General features: G+C 42.5%; 1 protein-coding gene across 1 annotated transcript in view; it reads right to left on the bottom strand.

The window, feature by feature from the left end:
* LOC126248092 (ATP-binding cassette sub-family G member 8) overlaps nucleotides 1–24,673 on the bottom strand; it is a 325,668-nt gene that overhangs the window by 140,154 nt on the left and 160,841 nt on the right. The window contains exons 3-4 of the mRNA XM_049948758.1: nucleotides 22,286–22,435; nucleotides 6,030–6,163 (exon numbers count right to left, since the gene is read on the bottom strand). Of these exons, the coding sequence (XP_049804715.1) occupies nucleotides 6,030–6,160 (131 nt within the window). The 5' untranslated portion in view covers nucleotides 6,161–6,163; nucleotides 22,286–22,435. The remainder of the gene's footprint in view (nucleotides 1–6,029; nucleotides 6,164–22,285; nucleotides 22,436–24,673) is intronic.

Here is a 24,673-nt window from a genome sequence, read left to right as displayed (position 1 = left end):
ACGATGCTCTCTGTGCCAAATTTTCCTCTATATTTTCTCCAGGCCTGGGTTGTGCAACAGAATTTCAAGCTCATATTATGATAAAACAGTCTGCCAGCTCCTGTTTTTTTCCGGCCCCACCCAGTACTGATAACTTTATGGGATCAAGTAAAAGCAGAATTAGTTTGTCTTTAATCCCTTGATGTTCTTTGACTATTTCTTCCAGTGAATGATCAGCTCCATTGGTGATAGTCAAATTATTTACTGGTAAATTATACCTCTGCAGTGATTTTTTAAAATCTATTAATGTACAGTCAATAATTGATGGCTAGCCTTTGCCACGTCCTGACGAGCTGTTAGCAAAATGATTGGGGAACCATTATTTTTGTATTTTTGACTTGGCAGAGGTATATTTACAGCTGCTGCTCGACAAGGAATGCAAACACCTTCTAGTTACTAATACCCCATTTGGACTTTATAAACACCAGTGTTTGCCTTTTGGTGTGGTATGCACACCAGCTATTTTAAAGTGCTTTTTGGAGCAATTTATTGCATCAGTTCCAGAGGGCATCAACTATTTAGGTGACACAGTAGTGCCTGGTGCCTCTGCAAAAGACCATTTGCAGAACCTTCATACTCTATTTTCTGCTTCACAGTCTGCAGGATAAAAGTGAAATTTTGACAAGACACAGTTTTTCAACACTATATTATTTATTTGAGTTTTGAAGTGCTCTGTGCTGCCATTAAATCTTCAGCCCAGCATATGGATACTATTGCTGTCAAGGACTCTCAAGAATTATTAACCAAAACTGCATATGACCACAAATTATTCCTGGATGCTGCTACTGTGGCACAGCCACTCCCAACATTATTACGTAAAGACGTTCCTTTCCACTGGTCCCTAGTTTGTGACTGGGCATTCAAGTTGTTGAAATCTAAGCTGCAGTCAGCCTTTTGTTTGGTCACTTTTCAGCCAGGCTAGCACCTTGTGTTGGTCATGGATGTGTTCCAGTTTGGCCTTGGTGCCATTCTTGCTCATAAGTATGCAGACGGATCAGAACACCCTGCTGCATATGCTTCCAAATCCTCAAACACAGCACAATAACGTTATTCTCAGATAGAGGAAGAGGCTTTGGTGATCCTGTATGCTCTAAAAAAAATCATTTTTTTTCTATACAGGTCTAAGTTTCACCTGGTCACAGACCACAAACCAGTGGTGTCTCTTTTTAATGCTTCCACATCCTTGCCAGACAAAGCTGCACATTGCTTACAGCAGGGGTTCTTTTCCTGTCATGATACAATTGTAAGATACATTACATCCCTACAGCGCAACATGCAAATGCTGACACCTTATCACATTTGCAATTGGTCCGGATCCAGAGTTTGATAAAATGGAATTAATTTGTTTTCATTTAGTTGTGGAACCTCAAAATGTTGCTGATTGTTTTCCTGTTACTAGCACTAAAACTGCAGCCACAGTAGTCATGGATCCTGTTTTAAGTAAAGTTGTTTCTTTTGTGAAACACAGCTGGATGGATTAACATACAGGTCACGTTTCTGATCCTTTGAGAAATTATTTTGCGCTTCAAAATTGTCTTTCTGTTTGGGACAGAGTGCTGCTGTTAGCTACAGAGGACACCACTCTCTAGGTTGAAGTCCCATCCGCCCTTCAGCGTGAGGTTATGCATTTATTACATGTGAACCACTGGGATGTGTCACGTACAAAAGCATTAGCATTCAGACATGATGGGGAAACAGTGTGAGTTGCTGCAGCCTGCCCACAATGTGCCACCCATCAGGCAGCTCCCGTTTGGGATGTGTCACCGGAAGTAGCTTTTGATCAGTTCTTCAGTTCTTACTAGTTCACACCCATTGGTGATGAAGAATCTGGCAGAGTTGTTGCACGGTTGTCAGCCCTGGACTCTGCTACAGCTTCTTCAGCCGACACCAGGCTATCTGCTGGCAATGGCACTGGCACCGCAATGCTTCCAGCCTGGCACAACTGTTTCGGCTCTCTGGTTTGGTCACTGGACAAAATGGGTGCCGAACACCTGTGAGCACTGTCTCTGCGTTGTTTGCATGGCTGAGGGGAGAGTGTCATGACACGTCAACCAGCTACCAACCCTTCAGCTGTCAGGGGTCACAGCAGGACCCCAGCTTCCACACTGTCACAGCTGCCGCCTCCATCTTAGCCAGTGCCGCCTGTTCTGCCACAACCTCCTTCCCTAGGTTTAGACTCAGAGGTGGAAATGGGAGCTGCATCAGCATGACCAGCATTGCCTGTCCTACCATATGGCCTCTCACGTGGAGGGGGGGGGGGGGGGAGATCCGCTGTACCTGTTTGCGCTCTAGCCAGTTTTGACCCTACGCACTGGTGACAGCATGTTGGATGATTTAACAACTTACGTCAACTACAGAAGAAATGGGCATGAGCACAGTGCTCACTTCTTTGGAAAGTAATTGCTGTAACTACCAATTTTGTGTGTACGCTGATTCACAGTTCACGCATGAAGTTTGTGCTTCATTCAGCAACTAGAGGCCACCCGACCCACTAATACAACAGCAGCTGTGTGTGCAGCCTGCCGGCTGCACTCCCTGTTTGAAGTAATGACTATATAACCTGGAGCCTAAGACTCCACTGGCCATTCATGTATTACTAATTGTGTTATACCTTGTCTTCCATATGTGTGTACTGTTTGAGCAGTAAATTACAGTGTTATTGGGTCAGAACATTCACACACAGCGCATTTCAGTTCATTGTAAAATTTCAAAGTTATTTTATTAATATGATGATAAGATTATGTATTTATGTCCAATACAACAACATACAATTGTAAAATCATCCAACAATTTACAGCCACTCTGCAATGTAAAGCAATAATTAATTGCTTAAAAGAAGTTTCGAACTACCATCTTGACTTCCACAATTTGTGTTTTCGAAATCGAAACCTCCTTCTCAATCTTCAACAACCACACAAAATTGCTGCGTGTAACCACCTGTGCAGAGCAAGTAAAAGTAAACCTATATATTCAGTGCAGTTCAGTAGTGTACACAGTGTACCAGTCATGAATGGGATGATGTGGCTTCTGTAGACTGTTCAGTCTGTCATTTCAAGCTTAGAATGTGTACACATTGTTGCTTAAGAGCAAGACGGGTTTTTAGCATGGGAGGCTGCCAGTCAAATGTGTTTACCACAAAGATGTCATTGATACATTCGGCCACTTTCGTGAAACAAAGAAAACTGAAGATCTGCCTCACAGTTGTTGCCAACAGTCAACACAAACTGATAACAGCTACCTACATATTGTGGCTCATAGGTACATGAGGAGACTGGAACAAATCTTCATACTGCTTGTTTGGAAGCAATTGGGAGGAGAATGTCAACTAACTTGAGTAATACACAACCATCTCCACAAAATCAATTTTGTCTCTAGGTGTCCATTAAAAAACGATAATACAAATTACCCAGTACCACAGTGTGTGGAGAAGAGAGGATGTGCAATCCTGGAATCCATGGAATTGGACCCAGATGGGTGGCATCAGGTTCTCTCGACTGAATGGTGCACAGTTCTTGTGACACCAGACAAATATTGTAGAAGAATGAAGACATGGCCAAGTAGTGACACACATCTCGGGAATGAAGCCTGACAGGTTCTGCAAGGATGAGAGCCTGTCGTCTTTTGCAGCAGTATTACGTGTGTACGTCAGATGTTTTTCGCTACTATCAAGGGTAAGGTACTGGAACAGGATCCTCCAGCCCACTCTCCAGTAAAACTTTGGCAAAGGATTAGTCTTTTGAGGTACAGCACTCACCTCAGGAACATCCTTTATCCGGAAGCAGGAATCAAAGTAATGCATCCACAGTATCTGCCGACCCGAACCCGATCGGACATACTTGGAGCTAGTCACAACTCACAGTGCATCACCACAAGAACTCTCCTCGCACACATCGGACGATTCCAGTAGGTCTACTGTTGAAGAGCGATTAGGGCGTGGCAGTGAATCAATTGCACTGTGATGACCCGCCAAGTGGGATCCGAGGGCATTGCAGTGGAGGATAGAGTGTGACAGTATTGTACATTACCCTGCAGGATATTTTGATATGGCAGTAGTAGAAAGACCTGGACTTTCAAACAGACTGCCTTTGCTTTGGTTAGGGTATTGTATTTATTTCACAGTAAAGTTATGTTTACACTTTCATAAATCTGATTCTTTCATTCCTCACAGCAACTGAAATGGAGGAAACACGAGTTACTTACGAGCACAGATCTGAGGAGAGGGGGAGGTAACAAGGGTCATGAACTCTCAAAAACACTTTGTGTACCGGAATGTAAAACTATAAACACTTTTACTAAATTTCCACACTTACGAGGTAACTTTCGAGGAATAAATTAACATACGAGCTAAGAGTCTCGAAGGCGAAGAATCTAGAAAATTACAAGCTAGTTTTCAGTTTCTTGTCCATGTGGATATACTCGTGTCCTGACAGCCTACAGAGAACACTTTGGCCAGAGGAAGGCTCACCATACCTTCTGTCGACAATAAACTAGACACAGTTTCAGAGTGCACAGGTATGACGGGTAAATACACCAAGTTGAGCGCACCGAGATGGAAAGCGAAAGGACACCCGCCCCATTAAGGAAAAAAATTACAGAACGACCGACTTCCGGAATGTCGGCGGAAATGACTGAAAGAAAGAATATTCCCTCATTTCCACGTTCGCTTGCACAATTGCATTCTGCAGACCTGCGTTTGTAATTGTGATACTAAGTGAAATGCTGACAGTGACAAATGCAAACTTTGATTTTACATTGCGTTTAAAATTAGATGTCAAAATTGTGAGAGTTTGCCGCTATCTTCTGAAATTTTTGAACAAATGCTTTTCAAATTGTTGTGTACATAGTTCCGCGTAGTCAGCGCGTACACAACTTTCCCACTAGAGCGCACCCCGCGAAGCACAACAGCCCAGGCGCAGCGCTCGTCCATCTCCGCACTACGAGATGGCGCTGCCTTAGAGACGGACCAACTTCTGCTTCCGCCGATCCACGTATTAATATGTAACCAATGTGATTGCTGCTAACGTAGAGCCTTTTCTCCTCGCAGATCACACTCGCGCAGTGATACACGAACGTGCGAGGTATTATAACGAGTGTACAGACCTTCGATTAGTCAGTCTGCATTTGTCTGCACCAGTCTGTACCAGTCTGCATTAGTCTGTACCAGTCTGCACGAGTTCTACATTTGTCTGTACCAGTCTATAGTCAAGTTTCAGTCTGCGCCTAATAAGATTACCATATTCCTGTACATAGCCATGAAGATAAATGTATAGACACTTTTGTCAAGTATCAGAGATATATGTGAGAAAAAGATTAACGTACCAATACCAAAGGAACTTCAGGTTGTCAATTGTAAATAGCATCCAGAACCAAGTTAAGTAATTTTTATGCTTGTTATTATTTTAATAAATGTGTATGAAAATTAATCAAGTTCTGTTTAAAGATGGTCACCGTCAATCTGCTACTCTAAGCGTGCAAGTGGCATTTCTATCGTCTGACCTAACGGCAGAAGATAAACACGCCATGATTAGACCACGAGACATATTGCTGACACTCGCCTACTTCGTTAGAGCGACCAGTCAAATAATCTGATGGTGTGTGTACTGAAGGTCTCACAGTATGCACACCACACAAATGCTCTATGTCGCCGGAATGGAATTTCTCGAAAGTTACACTGGTTCAAATGGTTCTGAGCACTATGGGACTTAACATCTGTGGTCATCAGTACCCTAGAACTTAGAACTACTTAAACCTAACTAACCTAAGGACATCACACACATCCATGCACGAGGCAGGATTCGAACCTGCGACCGTAGCAGTCGCGCGGTTCCGGACTGCGCGCCTAGAACCGCTAGACCACCGCGGCCGAAAGTTACACTAAACTGATGTAAACAAACTGTTGTTAAATTAAAATAATTGATCATCCGTTATATGTTAAAAGCACTGCTGGCGAGAAGCTTTTGTGAGGGGGAGACTGTACAGCGTGCACTCGCCTGTAGATGGACCAGGCGTGCAGGTCCTCCGAGGCGGAAGGCGCGAGCGTGGCGGCGGGCCGCAGCGCCGCCTCGTCGACCGCGCCGCTGCTGGGCCCCGCCGCTGGCGGCACCGAGTACCGCCGCTCCATACTCTGCAACACACACACAAGTTCACGGCCGCTAGCTGAATCGTCCAACTTTGATTATCAACTAGAAAAAAATTAACTTACGTAATTACGAAGGGCATTTCATAAACAATGCACAGGTCGTGTGGACCGTTTGATGAGCCGGCCGCTGTGGCCGAGCGGATCTAGGCGCAGCCACGCGGCTGCTACGGTCGCAGATTCGAATGCTGCCTTGGGCATGGATGTGTGATGTCTTAGGTTGGTTAGGTTTAAGTAGCTCTAGGTCTAGCGGACTGACGACCTCAGATGTTAAGTCCCATAGTGCTTAGAGCCATTTGAACCATTTTTGAACCTTAAAATGCGGCAACAACGCGATAGGGAGCTTGAGGAAGAAGCATGTGTTTTTGTTGTTTTCGCTATGTACTCTAATATAAAACTGGCGAGCGGTTGAAACGGGCGCTGCAGGGATGCCGGGTACTGTGGCTGTTGAAAACCACCAGAGGTCGTACATCGAGATCGAAACTTCACGCGGAAAAAAAAAAAAGAAAGAAAGAAAGAAAGGGGGTTCAAATGTCTCTGAGCACTATGGGACTTAACATCTGAGGTCATCAGTCCCCTAGAACTTAGAACTACTTAAACCTAACTAACCTAAGGACATCACACACATCCATGCCCGAGGCAGGATTCGAACCTGCGACCGCAGCGGTCGCGCGGTTCCAGACTGAAGCGCCTAGAACCGCTCGGCCACGCGCGGCAAAAACCCGACAGAAATCCACATTGCGTTAAGTGAACTTTGTGGTGAGTTTACAGTGGACCTTTGTACAATTTCACATTGGATTAGTTATTTTCGCGGTGGTCGTATAAGCGTAGACGATAATCCGAGACTCGGAAGGCCAAGAACATCAGCATCTGAACGAAGTGTGAAACTTGTGGCAGATGCGCTTGAAGAAGATCGCAGTGCGACTTGTGAGGAACTCTCTGAAGCCACAGGAATTCCCCCAAATCAGTATCCCGCATTCTGACAAATGATTTGAAGAAGAGAAAAATTTCTGTGAGATGGGTCCCACCCCGTTTGCTGAAGAGAAGCAGAAACGCCTGGACATTGCAACCTTTCTCAAACAACCATTCGACCGTGAAGGACGATTCTTGTGTCGAATTGTCGCTATTGATGAAACGTGGATTAGAGACTTTGAACCGGAGTTGAAAGCACAGTCCAATGACTGGAGAGCTTCAGATTCTCCACGTCCAAAAATGTTTCGACGCGCTCAATCAAATGATGACTTTTGCTTATGATCACCAAGGAATCACCATGACAGACAGAGTCTTGTGTGGAACAAGTGTCACAGCTGTGTATTATCGTAACTTCATGCAAAACCCGCGCAGAAAAATGCACAAAACCCGACCTCAGTTGCTCGAGGCCATCCACGACAATGCTCGCCCGCATATCGGTAATGTTGTAGCCCAAAAACTGTGCGAATACGGATGAGAAATATTATCGCATCCTCCCTACGGCCCAAATATGAGTCCACCAGACCGACTTGATCCCGAAACTGAAAAAAAACTTATGCGTGGACGTCGTTATCTTTTTCTTGAAGAGCTTTGTACCACCGTTACCTGAACCATTTGTTAGATGAGCAGAAGAGGTGATCTTGATGAATAGGCTTCCGAGATGATGGGTCCCGTCATAGAGAAGAAGGGGGACAATACTGAAGGATTAAACAGATACGAAAAAATTAACGTGTAAGTAAAAAAAAATTGTGTGCATTATTTATGAAATTTCCTTCGCCAACTTTTGCTTGTTTGCAGGTACATATCGGCCGTCTTGGTACGAACTGAAATCGCCGCGTCGTCACACGAACCAAAACAAAATAGCAAAATGGCGCAACCCGGGAGAGCCCGAAACGATGACGGGGAGGCGGGGGGGGGGGGGGGGGGGGCACACCTCAAGCAATGTGGAGTACAGAGTTATTAATTAGTCTCAGCAGTTCTATAAGTGCGTGGATAACTACCCGTCCTCTGAGATATACAAAGTTTTCTGTGTCACCAAAAAAATTTGTACTGGAGGCATGACGTGGGGATTTCCCATAACTGATGGTTACAAAAATTATCATATATGGACGTCGCATGGGACGCTAAAATCTCATATGTAATATTTTTGCGTTAATTTATCTTATCTGTGTAACTCATTTGTCGAAATTACATTCCTGTTAGGCCTACACGTCACTGATCAGTATAAGCTGCTGAAGAAATAATTTTTATCGTAATTGCAGCACGGTGAATCACACTCTTTATTCATTACTAGACAATGCATTCCAGTTTGAATTTGCCTTATTTAAACTGTAGCCTAAATCAGTTGTAAAAGTAATAATGCAGGCTACGTATAAGGGGCAGTCAAAAGATGCTGTCAAAAACGGGACAGATAGAAAAGAAGTAAATAAACTCTTTGTTGTTTCAAAAGTAAGCGCCATAACTTCATCCCAATGTGCGACAAGACGGTCAGTAGGCCTACCTTTATGGAAAAACTTCTGCGGCTCCGTATGGAACCGCCATTGTACCCAGGAGTGCACCTCTTCGTCCAAACCAAATCGAGTCCACAAATCTTTTTCTTCAGGGCTCCAAAACTATGTAAATCGCATGAAGAGAGACAGGGAATGTATGGGGGTTGTGTAAGGGCTTCCCATCAAAACTTCTGCAGTGTAATCGAAACAACCTCGACAACATGTGGGTGGGCAAGCCTACATGTTGCCAAGGATGTTTCGGCTACGCTGCAGAAGCCCTTATACATCATCCATACCGTCCTAATCTCTCCCCACGCGATTTTAATATTTTTGGGGCCCTGAAGAAAGACATTCGTGGCTGTCGATTTGCTTCAGACAAAGAGGTGCACGCCTGGGTATAATCATGGTTCTGCAGGGCCTACAAACATTTTTTCACGAAAGTATTGAAGATCTTGTCCCACAGTGGGAGAAATGCCTTAACAGTTATGGCGATTACTTTTGAAATAAATGATAGTTTACTTACTTCTTTTCCATCTGTCTCGTTTTCATTTGATTGCCCCTTATACTGATGATAAGGAAATGCAGTATTTTGAAATAAACATTACTGGAGAATGAAATCAGAGAGAGAGAGAGAGATGAAAGTTGCTGATAAGAAAGTACAATATTTGACATAAACATTAAGCATGGAAATATGCTGATGAGGCTACAGTATTTGACAGAAACATTCTCTCTCTCTCTCTCTCTCTCTCTCTCTCTCTGTGTGTGTGTGTGTGTGTGTGTGTGTGTGTGTGTGTGTGTGTGTGTGTGTGTGTGCACCCCACCACTGCATTTGATTTTTTAATTTTCAGCCAATTTTCAGATTTCTTAAAATTTTAAATTTCCCATCATCTTGATGATATCATCGAAGAGAGTCGTGGCCTGTGATGTCACAATGATGATGTCATACATAATGGGTATTGCTTATGATGACATCGAAAGGACAATGACCTAGGTCACGTGACGTCATAGAAGTAAACAAAGTGCACCAGGTAGTGGGTGGCTACACAACTGACCAGCAGTATTCAAACCAGCTACCTCTAAGTTGAGCACCACCACAAAGGCGTCGTTAAGCAACCTCAGCTAAGGAGGCACGTGATTATTAGTAAAACAAATTGGCAACCGTTTTCAAACATGGCTTTAAGTCCACGACTGTAGCCAAAATAGCGACCTTACAGGCTCTCTTCACATAAACTGAGAGCAGTGGACGTTCCTGCACAACACTGCCGGCGTAGGACGCCATATTCGACAGTTCTGTGCATTCACGGTACCGTGAAGAGTAAAACGTGCCTCGTCCGTCCAGAGAATATTCCCCGGCCACAAGTCATCCATTTTCATGTGTGCCAAAAAAGGAAGGGTAATGTCACGGCGTTGTAGCCTATCTTGAGGCTTCATTTTGCGCGAATTCTGAATCTTGTGGGGCTACCAAAGTAAACTGCGCCGCAAAATCTTTGTTGGCTGACCAGGGGAGAGAAAGCTGTCGTGACACAGCTCGAGCACTGACTGCAGCATTTGAGGCATGTGCTGCATGGTCGGCCATGGCTACAACAACTTCATCAACAACTGCCACGGGAATGGGCCCCCTCTCTCCCTGCTGCACCACATAATTCACTTATTTCTTCAAATTTCTTGACCATATTATTTACCCATTTATTGACATAGGGCATCTTTGCAGCTGGTTGTCGGCGATATTGTCGCAATGCAGGGCTGCTATTGCTGCCGTTCTGATAAAACAACTTTACTAGTTGTGCACGGTCTTTGTTCTCAATAGCCATTGCTTTTCGTACAGAAAACTTCAACCATCTTAACCCTTTACACCAGCAAAAGAAATCAACACATGTCACTAAGCGACAAACAGCATACTGACGACAAAACAGGAAACATTCCACATTCTGACCGCTTACAGCGCCATATTTTCACCTCGTGGCAGAAAGTGGAACTATTATTTTTCAAGATACCCCCGCGAGCGACCAATTATTGAATATACCTACGATATTTCAGCGTCCTACGATGTATACAGTTCGTACTGCAACACTCGCAACACCGTCAGTTTAATTACAGCCACCCGTATTATTTATTTATTGAATGAGTTCAAGATACATTAAGAACAAAATTACGTAGGTGTTTCTCTGTTACGAGACATGGTTGCCTTAACCAAAGCCGCTTAGTGCTGAGAGCTGGGATGTCTTAGTGAGTTTGGAGATCTTGGTTGCCCAAACTTTGTAGTTGTATTCTCTCATAACAGAATTTTTCTGGGGCATCTCAGGGAGGTGTGTGTCTTATAATATGTGGACAAACTGTATTGGGATTGATCTTACAGTACTAAGAATAATAAGCACTGATTCGTTGCGTTTGTTCACGTGGACAGCAATTAGGTAGAGAGTTCTCAGCAGTGCAATATACAAAGCCCAAGGCGGATGGTTTCAGTAAGGTTTTACAAAAATCTCAGCCATATAACGATGGTAGGATATTGTTTCTGCGACGGAGAATGTTCAAATGTGTGTGAAATTTTATGGGACTTACCTGCTAAGGTCATCAGTCCCTAAGCTTACACACTACTTAATCTAAATTATCCTAAGGACAAACACACACACACACCCTTGCCCGAGGGAGGACTCGAACCTCCGCCGGGACCAGCCGCACAGTCCATGACTGCAGTGCCTTAGACCGCTCGGCTAGTCCCTATGACGGAGATTAGCACTAACTTTACAGGGATGTTTCTTAAAACTATGTTCTATCCAGCATGTGTTTGTTCTACATATCTGTTTCCCAAGAAGATGTTTAGCACTTCGCTTGTTTGTTAATGCGATGGAAACCTGATATCTCGGTTTTGGATGCAGTGAAACAGAGTGCAGACTTCCCCTACTACTCTACTACGATGATCAAGTCATCAGTATTAACATCCTCTATGGCAACCCGTAACGTGGGAGACTCATTATAGCCCAGTCATGACTATATTCAAACTACCCTGTTTTTATATTAGGAATGTCGATCTAATTCGCAATACCCACCTAAGTTATGACTCACGTCAGATACTTCTTAACAACTACAAGGTTGGTGCATAAGTTCGTAGCGTTCTTGTTTTGCGTGTTGGTACTTCACTTGCTATGAGTTTACTCGTCGATTGTCATTTTTTTATTTATGGTCGCTGTTTGAGTTCACATATTTTCATTTTGTCATCTAGAGATGGTGAATGGAGCTGTGGACGCTAGAAAATGGGGGTGCCAAGAGGAGAAATCGAAACATTCACGACATATTCTTCTGTTTGCATTTACGCCGTGTGTGGGGATAATGCCATTGGGCAGAGCACGGCAAGGAAATGGTTTTCTCGTTTTTAAGGAGGATCGTTTTGTCATTCGTGACGCTCCACGTTCAGTGTGCCCAGTATTTTTAACGTAAGAGATAGAGAGAGGTGACATGTAGTAATGACTACAGAATTTGACGTGTGAAATACAGATATATGTGTGTTTGGGAGAGAGGGGGAGAAAGAAATGGTAACTGAAGGTCTTGAGATCACAGTCTTTGGGCTATTAAATAGAGACACACATGTAAGTACATATATAATACACATATTTGACCTTGGAGACATTTTAATATTATGCCAGAGTTATGTATGTGGAGTAAATAATGCATAACATTAAATGCATAAACAATATACAGAGATTACATGTTTGTACGGACTGCAGTATGTTGTTGTTGCTGTTGTTGTTGTTGTGGTCTTCAGCCCAGAGACGGGTTTGATGTAGCTCTCCATGCAACTCTATCCTGTGGAAGCCTCTCCATCTCCGAATAACTATTGCACCCTACATCCTTCTGAATCTGCTTCGTGTGTTCATCTCTTGGTCTCCCTCTATGATTTTTACCTTCCACGCTTCCCTCCAATACTAAATTGGTGATCCCTTGATGCCTCAGAACGTGTCCTATCAACTCATCCCTTCTCCTAGTCAAATTGTGCCACAAATTCCTGTTCTCCCCAATTCTGTTCAGTACCTCCTCATTAGTTACGTTATCTAGCCATCTAATCTTCAACATCCTTCTGTAGCACCGTATTTCGAAAGCTATTTTCTTATCGTCTAGACTATTTATCGTCCATGTTTCACTTCCATACAAATACTTTCAGAAAAGACTTCCTGACACTTAAATCTATACTCTGTTAACAAATTTCTCTTCTTCAGAAACGCTTTTCTTCCCATTGCCAGTCTACATTTCATATCCTCTCTACTTCGACCACCATCAGCTATTTTGCTCCCCAAATAGCTAACTCAAAGCTCATCTACTACTTCAAGTGTCTCATTTCCTAATCTAATTCCCTCAGCATCCCCTGATTTAATTCTACTACATTCCATTATCCTCGTTTTGCTTTTGTTGATGTTCATCTTATAACCTCCTTTCAAGATACTGCCCATTCCGTTCAGCTGCTCTTCCAGGTCCTTTGCTGTCTCTGACAGAATTACAGTGTCGTCGGCAAACCTCAAAGTTTTTACTTTTCCATGGATTTTAAATCCTACTTCAAATTTTTCTTTTGTTTCCTTTACTGTTTGCTCAATATACGGATTGAATAACATCAGGGATAGGCTACAGCCCTTTCTCATTCCCTTCTCAACCAGTGCTTCCTTTCGTGCTCCTCAATTCTTATAACTGCCATCTGGTTTCTGTACAAATTGTAAATAGCCTTTCGCTCCCTGTATTTGACCCCTGCCACCTTCAGAATTTGAAAGAGAGTATTGCAGTAAAGATTGTCAAAAGCTTTTTCTAAGTCTACAAGTTTTGTATTCCTTTTCGCCTCCTTCAAATGCAGTATATTACGTATAAAATACAGAGAGAGAGAGAGAGAGAGAGAGAGAGGGGGGGGAGGTGGAGCTGATTACTAGAGATCACTGTATGTGATGTATTACATACAGAGATGCATGTGTGTACACGCCATTGAAGTATATAATGCATATCTTTGATCTTGGAGTCATTTTAATATTACCCCAGCGGTATGCATGTGTAGGTAGATAATGCATAGCTTTGATTATGACCGCACTTTAATATTAAGCCACAGAAATAGCGAATATATTTGACTTTAAACTAATGGTTACATAACTTTTTAGTGTATATCTGGCGTATCATTTTAATACTGTGCACCCAATTGGTCGTTTTCAACATCTCGGATTTTTTTGATTGGTTGGAGACAAGGAGGGAGAGAGGGGGAAGGGGGCATCACTTGATGTGTACGTCAGACATAATGTAATTTGCCATTTTTACACATTATTTTAACACTACACACTGACTGGTTGGGGTTTTAAATTTACCACCAACACTATTTGGTTATTTCCAGAATCTTGGATATTTAATAATGCATTGTAATTGGATAGCGATAAAAAGAATGGAAATGGAGGGGGAGAGGGTTTTTAATTCCCCATTAATGTATTTGGGCTATTTTTAATACTACCCTCTGATTATTTGGAGATAGAGGAGAGGGGGCATAGTGTATAAAGCACTTTGCTTGTTTCCATCACTTGGACTTTTTCATTACAGCTTCATTTTAATACTGCACTATGAGTGTTTGGCGATAGGGAGGAGGGAAGGGAAGAGGGTTTTTAATTTCCCGCTAACACACTTTGGCGATTTTCTAATACTACGCTCTGACATTGGAAAGAAATGAGGGATAGGGTATAACTATCAGCCTATTTCCATCACCTTGGATTTTCAGTACTGCGCTATGTCCGGCTGGAGATGGGAAATTTAAAGACTCTCTCCCCTTCCATTCCCCCATTTATCAACTGTGCTATTCCCCCATCTTGATTTTTTTTTAAATGCGCTATGATTGGCTGGATATAAGGAGTAATGCACTATGAGTTGTCGGAAGTAGACGGGACAATATGGTTTTTAATTTTCCACTAAAAAAAGATTGGGTTATTTCCACCATACCGAAGTGGCCGCGCGGTTCTGGCGCTGCAGTCTGGAACCGAGAGACCGCTACGGTCGCAGGTTCGAATCCTGCCTCGGGCATGGATGTGTGTGATGTCCTTAGGTTAGTTAGGTTTAACTAGTTCTAAGTTCTAGGGGACTAATGACCTCAGCAGTTGAGTCCCATAGTGCTCAGAGCCATTTGAACCATTTTTTTTCCACCATCTTGGATTTTTAATACTGTTCTATGATCGGCTGGAGAAAGAAAGGGAGTTGGTTTTTAATTTCCAACCACACTAGTCAATAAATTTATACATTTTTCTCTATCTGGTTTATAAGTGGGTGTATTTACCTAATTTTGGTGCTGAATTGACTGGTAAAATGAGGTTTTCTCTATCGCGTCACATTTCCTAGGAACACAACAGAATCAAAAGCAGTACTCAAGCAAATTGACAGAAATAAAACAAACAAGAAATACATATTCAGAACTTTAGGACTCAACATAATTTCAACTTTAATCTTCTTAAGCATTCGGAAATAGTCACAACGATGTAGTTCTTTTGTTTGACATTTTATCACTCTCCCTAACAAAACCCAGCAGTAGTCACCCATCATCGAATGGTTCCAGTGATCATGGTAACGGTGTTGCACTATACAGATGTCTTGGTGAAGGCATTCAACCTACTCATCGCTTGGGGCTCCCAAATTTTCTGGAAAGAAATCAGGGTGAGAAAGTAAAACGGGAATTTTGGGCGACATTTTTCAGCCCTATGTTTCATAGCTGCCTAAGAGATCACTAACAATGGAAACATAATTATAATCTCTTTAATTGGCCAAAAAGGCCTTCACAATTGCTTTGAAAGAGGACCAAGCAGCTAATTCGATATTTGTGAGTTTGGTACCAAAGGTTGCAAATGCATTGAAGATACATTTGAAAACTTATGTTGCGTTTTGTAGTATTGCTTGAGTGCCCTGCAATGCTTGTGAGGCACAAGGAACAGCCAGAAAAATGGTCTTTAGGCACATACTATCCCGCTGGAGCGGCGAATAGCATTTCTCAGTGTTTTCCTTTCAACCATTCGGTTAATGTGGCAGTGCAGGAAATGCGGGCAATATAAGGTGCAACATTTTTATCTAGCTCGCCAATCAGGATGATCAAAATACAGTTTATATGCCTTCTTAACTCAATCAGTCACAGGTATTTGTTTGAGGTTTTCTTGTAAATTTCCCCCACACATAGCAAAAGGTTTCGGAGTGGGTCGAGAACAACGCGTTTGCCAGTTTTAAACATCACAACGTTCCACTCTCTCACACAAGAAACACTCAATGAGGTAACAAAAACTAGCAAAACTCTGGTGGGTCGAGATAAGCATGATGAGAATTGCACCATGCATGTTTCAACATGCATTAAATCATAAACACTCTTTCGCACTCGGATTATATTGACATGAGGTGAGTAAATTTTAGAATATTTATCACACCTGCCATCTAATGACGATCTGTATATCATCCTGTACGAAACCAGCAAAAATTAAAACATCATACACATGAAGAAGAGATCAGTGAAGACAAAAATACGGTAAATAAACAATGAACAACCGTTACAAACTCAAAAATCTTACGTGCTAGAACATGTTTAAAGATAAATTCGGATTCTACACACCAAAATACATACTCATTGATATACAGGGTGTACATAGAGTCCGGGAACACTTTCAATTATTTATTGCACAAGAACTAAACATTGTACAGATGTAATACATATTGCATTTTGAAGAGGAACTCTGTATTTTTTTTTTTTTTTTTTTTTACAAACATTCTATATGCGAACCATGAGTGACCCGGCAGACGTCAATACGGTAATCGAATTCTTGCCACATCCGTCCCAGCATGGCATCGTCGACTGTGGCAGTCGCTTCCCGCATTCTCTTCCGGAGCTCTTTTACATCACGTGGTAGAGGCGGTACATACACCAGATCTTTAATGTGGCCCCACAGAAAAAAGTCACACGGAGTGCTATCTGGTGATCGGGGAGGCCATTTCATGAAACAGCTGTCCTCTTCTGTAGCACTGCCGATCCATCGATGCGGCAGCTCCATGTTCAGGTACCCACGAACTTCACGATGAAAATGGGGTGGAGCCCCAACCTGCTGAAAGATGAACGGAGAGTCCAATTGCATTTGAGGCATCAGCCATTGCTGCAACATGTCCAAGAAGGAGTATCCAGTGAAGGTGCTCTCGGCGAAGAAGAATGGCCCGTATAGTTTTCGACGTGACAAGGCACAAAAAACATTTACCTTTGGGAATCAAGCTCAAATTCAATGCATCCGTGTGGATGCTTTGTACTCCAGATTCGACAATTATGCCTGTTCACTTACCCATTAGTGTGAAAAGTGGCTTCGTCGCTAAAAAAAATTAAGCGATCAACAATGCCATCCCCATCCTCATTCAATTGTTGCAACTGCGAAAAAAAAAACTCAAAACGCTTGTCTTTGTCGTCATTGAGATTCTGCACTAGTTCCAATTTGAATGGTTTCATAGACAGCTTCTGTCGCAGGACTTTCCACAGTGTCACTGGGGCCATTTCGAGTTCACGGGATGCACGACGCACCGATTTCTTTAAACTCCTTATAAATGTCTCTTGTACGCGCTCCACATTCATTTCGCTCACACTGCGACGTCCGCTTCTCTTTGCCCGGCACAAGCAACCCATCGTAACGGATCTGTTGTGCTAGTGGGAAATGGCCTTCCTTGTTGGCTTCTTACCGTACTTGGTTCTAAACATGCGTTGAACAGCTGTAGCACACTTGTTTTTGTCAGACTCCCAACACACAGAAAGCTCGCTCCGCATTGAACTCGCCACGGTTTCGACTAGCGCTGACTATCGGTAAATTACCAAACTGTGCTGTGGCGGTATACATGAAAAAAAAAACTTTCAGGGTTTCTCTTCAACATGACATATGTATGATATTTGTACAATGTTTCGTTCTTGTGCAATAAATAATTGGAAGTGTTCTGGGACTTCGTGTACACCCTGTATTATAACCCAGTTACAAAAAGGCTGTTGAGAAGTGGTATTGATTAATTGATGATGTCGTAAGTTCAGGGTCATCAATGACGTCATGCATGACCTTCATGAACATGTGATGACCTCGAATCGTCAATGACCATGTTCAAAGTTAAATTACAGCAGAATACCCAGGTGGGGGGGGGACTGCACCAATTCTAGCTGTGCTCGATAGTTGGTTGACATACTACTCACACTCACTGTGCTAGATGGACTGCTGGAAGCACTTTGGAACTCCGCTCATTTTCTGCGATTTTTTACTACCATCCTCCGCAGATTTTCGATGGTCCCTGTCTGTCATATGTTTGTTCCTCCACGTCTCCATTTCACAGTCCCATCACGAACAGTCGTCTTGGACAGCTTTTGTAAAGTCCCTGTAGGATGTGTGAAATCCAGCTACTTGTCCTCACTGAGATCCCCTGACTGATTCGTTTTGCTGTTATTGCTACGCTGCTAACAACACAATTACTTTCCGCCTCCTATTATAATGGCAGGGCTGCCTCCAGTGACGTATAGTGGTAAATTCCACATTACATAGGGGCGTACGGATACTTTTGATAAGCTAGTGTACGCATCAGCAGAGTACAGTGAGTGAAGGTAAAAGACACAAAGTTCGATGGATGCTGAGTTTTTAACGCAGACGTATCATTTTTGAACGTGTCATCAGCTAGTATTACAGATACAGAGCGTCATGTACAGCTCATCCTTAATATGTGGCATCCAGGTAACCGTCACATAGGAGAAACCAAAGCAAACAGAAAATCACGGATCTCTTTTGCTTTGTTTTTGAATCGTACATCAGCTGGATAAAAATATGGAAACACCACAAGAAATGTGTGCATGAACATAAATGAGTATGCTAGCCAAACCTGCAGCTGGCACTGTTGTATCTGAACACGAACGGCACCTATGCAATGTTCTCAATATGTTGCAAGTGTCAGTCGTGGTCAAACAGTGTTCTGAGTAGTTGTGAGTGCATTATGCCAGAGTTAAGTGAATTAGGACGTGGGCAAATTTTTGGTAACCACTATAGCTGAAGTTTTGTTGTTTCAGGAGGCACCCTGTCGAATATTTACACCACAACAGAACACGCTGGAAAACGTCATCCACTAATTAAAATTACCAAATAAGCAGCAACCAGTCGCAAAATCATGTTTTCTTTATTTACTTTTGCAAATCGATTTCAACTGATTAACAGCCATCACCGGTGCTACAAATACAAGAGTGAAAATAAAAATAATTAATAAAAATATAGCCAAAATAAAAATGAGAAGAAGAAATGACATACAAAGAGCGGTAAAATATAACGATAAAATATTGAAAAATTAACAAAAATCTATACATTGACAAAGATTTTGTCAACCATATAGTACAGTTATATACGCCAAAAAGCGATTGTACAAATAAGTAAAAAAGGAACCAACATAGGTGAGAAGCACACCATAGAAAAAATTTAATTTTTTTAAAAATTATTTATCATATTATCGAAGAGCAAAGTTAATCATAATGCCAAAACGTAAAAACGGAGTTGGCATCCATCTAGCGTAAAGTTAATGATATTCAGGAAGATCGGATTTTTTTCCGGCAGATGGTGCCACATTGCTGAATACACGTGTAAAGTAAACTAAGTTGACATAAGAAAATTACGGACACGAACGAAACAAACGTATTAAAGAAACAAGACCAAATGCAGAAATAAAGAGCTAGCACACTTCATACATGTATGAAAATACGATTTTGCGACTGGTTGCTTCTTATTGGTAATTTTATGGTTTACGGTCAATGCACAACTTGGGAACCATATGGAGCCCATGCAAATTCCCGTAACAGGAAAAAGTGGCACCATATCGTAAAATCTGGACTATGGAGCAATGGAAGAAAGTCATTTAGCCGGATGAGTCTTATTTCGCACCGTTTACAACTTCTGGTCGGGTTTACGTCTGGCGTTTGCCGTCTCAACTCCTACTACGCAGACTACGTTTCTGCTAGTTTTCGTATGGGCTCTCATAACCTCGTCGCTGAGCGCCACTAACCTACAAGACATCACTACCATGACGTGGACTACTTGCTGCCAATAGTGAAACATGATGAAGCTTCGGTGATGACTTGGGAAGCCCTATCGTACCATTCCACGGGTCCTATGGTTACTCTGCAAGGTCGCATTACTGCCAAGGATTATGTGACAATTTTGGCCGATCAGGTCCATCCCAGGGTACAATATTTGTTTCCCACTGGTGATGCTGTGTTGCAAGACGACAGAGCTCCTGTTCACAGAGCTTGTATCGTCCATGACTGGTTTTGTGAGCATGAGGATGAATTGTCGCATCTTCCCTGGCCACCACTGTCACCAGATCTAAATAATATTGAGCCTTTGTGGTCTACTTTGGAGAAAAGTGTGCGCGATCGCTATCCACCTCCATCAGCCATTATTTTTCAAGAAGAATGGCGTAAGACTCCCTTGAGAACCACACAGGATCTATATTTATCCATTCCGAGACGACGGGAAGCTGTTTTGAATTCCAACGGTTTTCCTGTACCGTTTTAGATATGGTGATGTGTTGTCTTTTTGGAGTTTCCGCATTGTTTTTCACCCTCTGTAGTAACTTATCATACTGTCTGCGTATACGCTGATGTGAATTAAGGGAAACCAACGACATCAGCCGCATTCGGCCTCTGAAATAAATCCAAAGACGACAGGTGAAACTTTGTGCCGGACTGGCACTCGATCCCGGATTTTCCGCTTACCGTGAGCGGTCGCCTGAACCGCTTCGGCTATCTTGGCACGCTTCCCATCCGACCCAAATTCCCATCGAGTCGTACGCAAGTAGTGTACCGTTCATTCTCCTCCTTCTGGCAGGTTATCCTGATTCCCACAGGTGTTCGGGTTCGGACGTAACGTGCATCCCCACTGAAATCATTATAGGAGGCGTCGCGCTCATAGACATGAAGATACACACACACACACACACACACACACACACACACACACACACACACATATATATATATATATATATATATATATATATATATATATATATATATATATTCTCTGTGTCTCCTCCATGTTCGAACAACATCGCTTTGGTTCACTCCGAGACTCCTGGACAATTCCCTTGTTGAGAGACCTTCCTGGCACAAAGTATCAATGCGGACGCGATCGAACCGCGGTATTGAGCGTCTAGGCATGGTTGAACTACAGACAACACGAGCCGTGTACCTCCTTCCTGGCGGAATGACTGGAACTGATCGGCTGTCGGACCTCCTCCGTCTAATAGGCGCTGCTCTACCATGATAGTTGACGTCTTTGGGCGGGTTTAATGGCATCTTTGAACAGTCAAAGGGACTGTGTCTGTGATAAAATATTCACAGTCAACGTCTATCTTCAGGATTTCTGGGAACCGGGGCGATGCAAAACTTTTTTTGATATATATATGCGTGGTGTCTGTTCTGTCGGATATGTGTGTATATCTTCACATAAGCTGGTCAAGTACAGAGATTTTTTTTAAATCGTCCGCTTTCACAAGGCTCTATCTTCTACATGTATGAAGATAGAAACTTTACGGGTTACCTTGATACCTGTTTGAAGTTGGCGGTTCATGTGGTTGCCGGTAGCAGCCCCCTGGAATTACCTCGCTCGTTTGCTCATTAATTCATTACCAAATGCGCGTCGATTCTTGGTGGTGACAGCACAGCAACAAAAGACGCATTCCATTCTCCGTTTTAACACGTATAGTTACAAGGCTGTGCGGCGTGATTTTCGTAGAGAATACGGTACTGCACGTCCTCAACAATGAGCACATATGCGTTTCTCTCTATTTTGCTCTCTTTTATCCGTTGGAGATCTCAGCACTTTCTCCCCAGCCATAGAACCCATCCCCCACATCGCCATATTAATAATAACAATGTATTCGTTGCTGATGACTAGCTATTCTTTCTGTTTTGCTTCACCTGTCGTTGCCCAGTCTTTCGTTTTTCTCTTATAGGCGCTGGTATTTTCACAACGTTACTACAAATCGTTTTTCTGTTTATCGTTCTACTATTCAAGTTTCCTTTTTCTGATTGGCAATGATATTCGCAATAAAGTCGACTTTTTCTACTAATTAACCAGATGATGGGATCAGAAAGTTACAACGGAATCACTGCAACAATAATCAAAATCTTTATGCCTCTCTCTTCATTAAGGAGCTGACGATGGGTTAGCCCAAGTTCTTTGCTTACTGCATAAAATCTTTGGTGACAAGTATACCCTTATTTTTCAACAATAACCCTTCTTTTTATTTATTCACGTTAACATATCGTTGACTAAGCATGAAGTCCTTCAAACAGACACATTCATTGAACTATTTAGCCGGCCTTTGTAGCCGAGCGGTTCTAGGCGCTCCAGTCCGGAACCGCGCTGCTGCTACGGTCGCGGGTTCGAATCCTGCCTCGGGCATGGATGTGAGTGAGGTCCTTAGGTTAGTTAGGTTTAAGTAGTTCTAAGTTCTATGGATCTGATGACCTCAGATGTTAAATCCCATAGTGCTTAGAGCCATTAGAACCATTTTTTGAACTATTTGGAGACAAATTATTTTGTTTGATGATGAATGTATTATGTGCTAAGTTTTCAGAATGGTACTTCTATAGTCTTAGGAAACCAGCAATTTTACTTACACCGAATAGTCCGTGAGACGTCTGACATCATTTCCAAGTGAGAAAAATGGGCAATTACTCTGGTTCGTAGCAGAAAATGTATCTCACTTCTGCGGCTGTAGACTTAGATGACGAATTCTGTTGCAAGGTCTCTCTCTCCTTCTCATCTGTCTGCAGAAAAGAGAAATGTGTCAGACAAAGTAAATAAATAAATACACAACTTAAAACGTAGATCATAAAACATGACGTAATACACAACATCCACTAGACGCTGGGCTGCAGACATTTCCGCAATATTTTAATTATAGACATCAATGAAGGCCTGTATTTATGTTGAGAAGTGTGGTTGTGGTCTCTAGATTTAACACTACTGTCATTTATTGGTATGCAAAATAACTTAACCCAGTCGGATCAAGTGATTAACTATAGTCGTGTGACGTTGCTGCGGCATTTAAAATGGCATGTCGAGCTCAGCACACAAATGTGCTCTTCACTATACTAATGCATAGAGTTCAATTTATAGCTAACAGATAGCTCTTACATGTATTCTAAAACGAGACAAAGCCACGTGCGTTACGTGGTAACTGCTAAACAACTAACATGGCGAACAGAGTAGTTCTTGGTGTGATGAGGAGTGTTTACAGCATCTTGTTGATAGTGTTGCCAACAGTTATAATTAAGTAAAGGATTTGTCTTTCAATGCTTCTGATTCTGAAAAACCGCATGGAGTAGTTCAGAGTGAATCTCGTTCGGAAGGTAGTGATAAAAAGTGACGAGAATGATGAGTGTGCACAGACCCGTTCGCACTACGACGCAAACGAAGCAAAATGAAAGGGGCTGGAAAAAATTTTATAATAATCGTTACATTCCCTTTCAATGTTTACAGTGGTTTTTTATGATTTGGTGAATAAATCGCAGGCAGCAACTGAACTACATATTTTTTTTATAATATATGGGGCCATTGTTCGGAGTGATTTGTGACGAGACCAAAACCTACACGAGAAAACAATTGGATAAGAAACACAGGAATATATTAAAAGATGACGATAAGTGGTTTGAAGCTACAGCGGATGAGATTTGGGCATATTTTGCATTAGTTATTCGGAAGTCACATGTGTGAAATCTTAGAATCCAGTTGTACAGGAGCAAAACTGGCGTTTGGAGACACCTATTTTTTTATGAATCAATGAGGAGAGAGGGGAGGGAGGGGGAGAGAGAGAGAGAGAGAGAGAGAGAGAGAGAGAGAGAGAGGAGGTGATAAAACCTAAATGAGACCTTGAATATCAGAAGGGAATGATAGCTCTCTTTCGCCGGCGGCGGTGGCCGAGCGGTTCTAGGCGCCTCAGTCCGGAACCGCGCGACTGCTACGGTCGCAGGTTCGAATCCTGCCTCGGGCATGGATGTGTGTGATGTCCTTAGGTTAGTTAGGTTTAAGTAGTTCTAAGTTCTAGGGGACTGATGACCTCAGATGTTAAGTCCCATAGTGCTCAGAGCCATTTGAACCATTTGATAGCGCTCTTTCCAATCATGTGACGCATACTGAACGGGTACAGAAAGATTTTTTTTATCTTCTTGATCCGTGTCTTTTCAGCTCCTTCACTGTGTTTCACAAGGTCAGTGGAAATAAAAAAAAAACCTGTTACACCTACTTGAGGACGAACGTTGCAGAGTAGCTGCTAGAGAGTACATTGGTACCAGAGTATTCTGTTCGCAGGCGATCATCTGCGAGTATCACCCCCATGAGACTTCACGCAAAAATATAGGCTCATTTCTCGTTGCACATACGACCCACTGAGAAGGTCTGTTGTGTGTACTCACGAACAAAAAGAAGTGAAAGTGCGTGGCAGTGTAAAAAGTGTGGTGTTGCTCTACATTTAGAGGATGGTTTTGAGGTCAATCATACCGAACAATCATACTAGCTAATACATATTAAATATGATTTCACAACAACCAGTAGGATATTTAAACACGATCTCATTGAGTTAACAGAACATATAGAGGGTCACTCGGATCCATTCCATTACTCGAAAGAGATGATGGACATATGTGCTTGCCAATCTGTTTACTGCTATTACAGGGCTATTACAAATGATTGAAGCGATTTCATAAATTCACTGTAGCTCCATTCATTGACATATGGTCACGACACACTACAGATACGTAGAAAAACTCGAAGTTTTGTTCGGCTGAAGCCGCACTTCAGTTTTCTGCCGCCAGAGCGCTCGAGAGCGCAGTGAGACAAAATGGCGACAGGAGCCGAGAAAGCGTATGTCGTGCTTGAAATGCACTCACATCAGTCAGTCATAACAGTGCAACGACACTTCAGGACGAAGTTCAACAAAGATCCACCAACTACTAACTCCATTCGGCGATGGTATGCGCAGTTTAAAGCTTCTGGATGCCTCTGTA

The sequence above is a fragment of the Schistocerca nitens genome, chromosome 3 (assembly GCF_023898315.1).
Source record: "Schistocerca nitens isolate TAMUIC-IGC-003100 chromosome 3, iqSchNite1.1, whole genome shotgun sequence".
NCBI classification, from domain to species: Eukaryota; Metazoa; Arthropoda; class Insecta; order Orthoptera; family Acrididae; genus Schistocerca; species Schistocerca nitens.
The sequence above is the reverse complement of the archived record's forward strand: the minus strand, read 5'-3'. Positions and strand labels throughout refer to the sequence as shown.